A 4,043-nucleotide genomic window follows, 5' to 3' on the forward strand; every position below is an offset into this window, starting at 1 on the left:
GCTGCCTGACACCACCAGCCCCTGCACACAGAGGCCAGCGAGCGCATGGGGGTGCACTCTACCGCCTCTACTCGAGCTTGCTAGCCAGCTGCTTCGCCTCCTTTGTGCTGGATGGGGTTGGCACTCCGGGCGCCGGCGGTGGCCTAATGGACCTGTGCGAGCTGGTGGCAGTGGCAGCAGGCATGCCCACAGAGAGGGCTCTGAGTGCCGCCTCTGGCATCCGTGCCATAGGTTCGCCATCACTGATATAAAGCATTGGGACAAACAAGGCTATTGTATCTGTGTACAATCTGTGTACATTGATGTGACCCCAAGCTTGATTGCCAGATTCATGTTTAGCACCTTAGAAATATAGGATTTACTGTTAAGGGTTTTTTCCTGCAATTATGGTCAAATTTGATTTGTATTGTTGGTTAAAGCACTAGTTTTACAAACATGAATAAATTAGCTGTGTTTTAATAGAGGTGGAAAAATTAAATTAACTTGCATTTTTGCATTTCATATTATTGAAAAACTGTTTTCTGGATAGTGTTTTAGTATACATTGTTACCTGTTTCCTAGGTTCAGGATTGGAACAGTGAAATTCTAGCTAAACAGAAACCATTGGTTCCCAAACCTTCAGCAAAACTGTACTTTGTAAATCGATTAAAAGGGAAAAAATACAAAAACATTACTTCTTCTAAAGTTCTTCAGGATGCTAGTAACTCTATTGACCATCGATTAAATTCACAGAAGGTATTTGTGGAGAAATAAACATTTTAAAACTTCAATATTTTATTTGATATATATAAAACATTTTTAGAAATATGCCAATTTTTATTGCTTTGCCTAATTTTTGGAAATGAAAACTCTCATGTATACTTATTTATTTACTAGGCTTACATGCCATTCCAACTGTAACTGATTCAGAGCATATAATGAACGTTTAGATTATCTCAGACTAATTCTAAGACCACAAGTTAGAAATCAATTAAATAATATTTATATATGAATAAACATTTAGAAGTGAAGTGAAAATAGTATTGTTGATGCGCATGAATAAATGATAAAGTTGTATCTACAAGTGAGAAATTAGGTTGAAATGCTCTTTTATGTTGAAATAGCATTATATCAAACTTACTTTATAGCCCCAATATTTTTAGTGTTTCTTCACTGGACGTTTTCCACTTCTTTCCCATAATAATACTTAATCTGATTTATGTAAGTTGAATTAAAATTCTCCTACTGTTTCATAAATGGTTGGTATTATTTGTATTTACTTTTGTTCTTCATTATTTTTAAGAAAAGCAGCTTAGAAGTCCCTGGAGACGAAGGATTTTTTGACTTGTTGAGCCGATTTCAGAGCAACCGTATGGATGATCAGCGATATTGTTTCCAGGACAGGAACAGACTGACAGTGGCTGCTTCTGCCACCCCATCCAGAATTATGCAAAAATGTAATTAATTATAAAGTCTATATAACATTGCCACCTCTTTAAATGAAATTAGATATCGCTTTAACCAGTATACTGTTGCACCTCTTGCTGCTTTCTACATATAAAGTTTTTTTTATTTTTTATTTTTTTTGCAGCCTTTTCTGCTTCAATGCTCTCTCCACATACGGATGAATTTTTAGATATGCTTGCTAGTTCTCAGAGTAGGCGATTAGATGATCAGCGAGCCAGTGCCAGCAATTTACCTGGACTTCGTCTTAATCAGCATAATAGTCAGTCAGTCCTTGGTCACCTAATGGCCAGCAAGAACAGCGAACCAGATGATGACTTCTTTGATATATTAATAAAATGCCAGGTGAGTTTTTGGTTGATTGGATATTCTGTGTGGCGTGCATTCTTAAAAAGACATTCTAAAACAAGTACTGGTGGTTGTTTAATAGAATCTCCTGGTGGTATCTTTTGTCAGTTGAATCATTCAGTAAATTTAGGAGTATTAAAAAAACCACATATGATAACTTTATTTAAAATCTTTTTTATGCTAATTAAGTAGTTTTATCTCATAATGGTAAGTTCAACCCCTTAACAACAGATCAAAAATAGAAGAGTATATTGGATTTTCCAGTTCCTGCTTTTATTAAAACCAACTTCTCAGCCTAGATCAGGGGTAGGCAACCTTGGCTCTTTTATGACTCGTGGACTTCAACTCCCAGAATTCCTGAGCCAGCATGGCTGGCTCAGGAATTCTGGGAGTTAAAGTCTACGAGTCATAAAAGAGCCAAGGTTGCCTACCCCTGGCCTAGATGTTATCTTAAATCGTAATGGGGCTCCAAATAGTATTCCTGCCTTGTAATACATTAATAAACACGTCAGAAATCTGTGCCTCTTCTAGAGTGTTAAAATAATTGCTGAAAGATCTTAGATGGTTATTACCCTTTGTATTTCTCCGTTAAGCATTTTAAATGGTAATATGCCAACATATTTGACATAGGCATGTTAAAAATAACAGGACTGTGCTGTTGAAGAAATACATCAGATGCACGATTGCAGCGTTTTTGTGACTTTTTAGTTACATGATTGTAATGGATTGTAGATAAGAGATGCATTCGCACTGCTGCACATTTTGATGCACAGCACAGCCATAAACGTAGTGCAGCAAAATGAATGTGCATCATAGTGAGCGGTGAAATTGAATTTCTGTTGTAAACTTTAAAACTATTTCTGCATAGAAAGTATATATCCAGGGGGGTGGTATTTGTACAAAAACAATGATGGTAAAAATATTATTCATTCATAGTGAACCATATAGAAACCTGAAAAAAGTCAGGCTGATTTAATGAGTAGTATATATATGCTGTATGTCTCCATGCAAGGTCCAAAGCAATTTTTCAAAATCACGTTTAAGCGATTATTGTTTCTACTAAACAATGTTGTTTTTCTAGTGAACTGTTTTTAAAGGTGAATTTTAAATCTAAATTAAGCACAGATCAGTGTTTTGACAGATTGAGTATAGTCATTGTTGTGTATTTTTTTTATCTGCCTGCGGATATCCTGTTCTTTTCTTTTATTAGCACAAAAGCCTATATTTATCAAGAAAAAACAGACGTATGTTTCAGCACACAAATGAGTTCAAAATTGAAGTGCTCACTATGGATGCATGCAAAATCCCCATTTGTGTGCTCAGTCGCTTGCAAAGATTTATGTAGTTTTAAGATAAAATTTTTAAAAGTCTTATTTTCAGAATTATTTTGTATTTCCCTAATATTTAGGGTTTCCTCAGCCTTTGATACTTTCTTCTTTTCTATTAATGTATTTTGCCCGGATAAAGGATAGGCACTTAAAGCATTTGATATTCGTAGAGGATATTCCAAAGTTTAACAGATTACCATTGTACACAGTTAAGTTAGATTGTTTTATTTTTTAATGAAAACTCAGTTGGATACCGTGTTTCCAAGTATTTCAGATGCAGCTTCACTCCCCTCAAGCAGCAAGTACCACTCCATTTGTTTTCCTGGAGGCTCAGTTTGGTAGGAAACTTATTAGTTGAAGTGCTATGAGGAATACCGTATATTAATATATCTTGTAGGATCCCATTCGTATATAAAAATAAGTACTGTTGGTGGGCCATCCTCCCAGGTAAGTGTGTAGGAGTGCAGTCGTTTGCCCATAAGTTACTATCCAACAAGGAAATTTAAGGTTCAAGGGTTTGATCCCTTTGTTGGCGGCTGATGTGTATGTAGGGATACGGGCATTTCAATGCCAGCCTCTTTGCTCTCCTGTATCGACTTCTGGGTCTACTTTTACATGTAGTTCTTTTTTTCATCAAATGAATATTAAACTTTAAGTCATTAGTCTGTTGGAATAACTGTTCAGAATGATTCTGGAAGACACTCGGGTTCAAAATGGATGCCAGTAGGCTTTCCTTGGAAAAATGGACTAGCTGAAACTAAAATAAAACAGTGGTTTTAATGTGGTCTTTTTTTTTTTTTAGGGCTCTCGATTAGATGACCAGAGATGTGAACCACCACCAAACATTCCAAAAGGGCCAACTGTTCCCGATGAAGATTTCTTCAGCCTTATTTTGAGATCGCAGGAGAAAAGAATGGATGAACA

At 36.1% G+C, this 4,043-nt stretch overlaps 1 protein-coding gene across 1 annotated transcript; it reads left to right on the forward strand.

The window, feature by feature from the left end:
• Positions 1-561: 561 nt before the first annotated feature.
• Positions 562-4,038, forward strand: LOC107301734 (G-protein-signaling modulator 2-like; the record flags this gene model as incomplete). The annotated part of the gene is made up of 4 exons (XM_015830918.1): positions 562-735; positions 1,283-1,436; positions 1,571-1,788; positions 3,922-4,038. Coding segments are annotated over 4 exons (663 nt in total), but the record flags the coding sequence as incomplete, so codon positions are not given.
• Between the last annotated feature and the right edge of the window lie 5 nt (positions 4,039-4,043).

Source organism: Protobothrops mucrosquamatus, unplaced genomic scaffold (genome assembly GCF_001527695.2).
Source record: "Protobothrops mucrosquamatus isolate PMUCROS unplaced genomic scaffold, P.Mucros_1.0 scaffold16104, whole genome shotgun sequence".
In the NCBI taxonomy this organism is placed as follows: Eukaryota; Metazoa; Chordata; class Lepidosauria; order Squamata; family Viperidae; genus Protobothrops; species Protobothrops mucrosquamatus.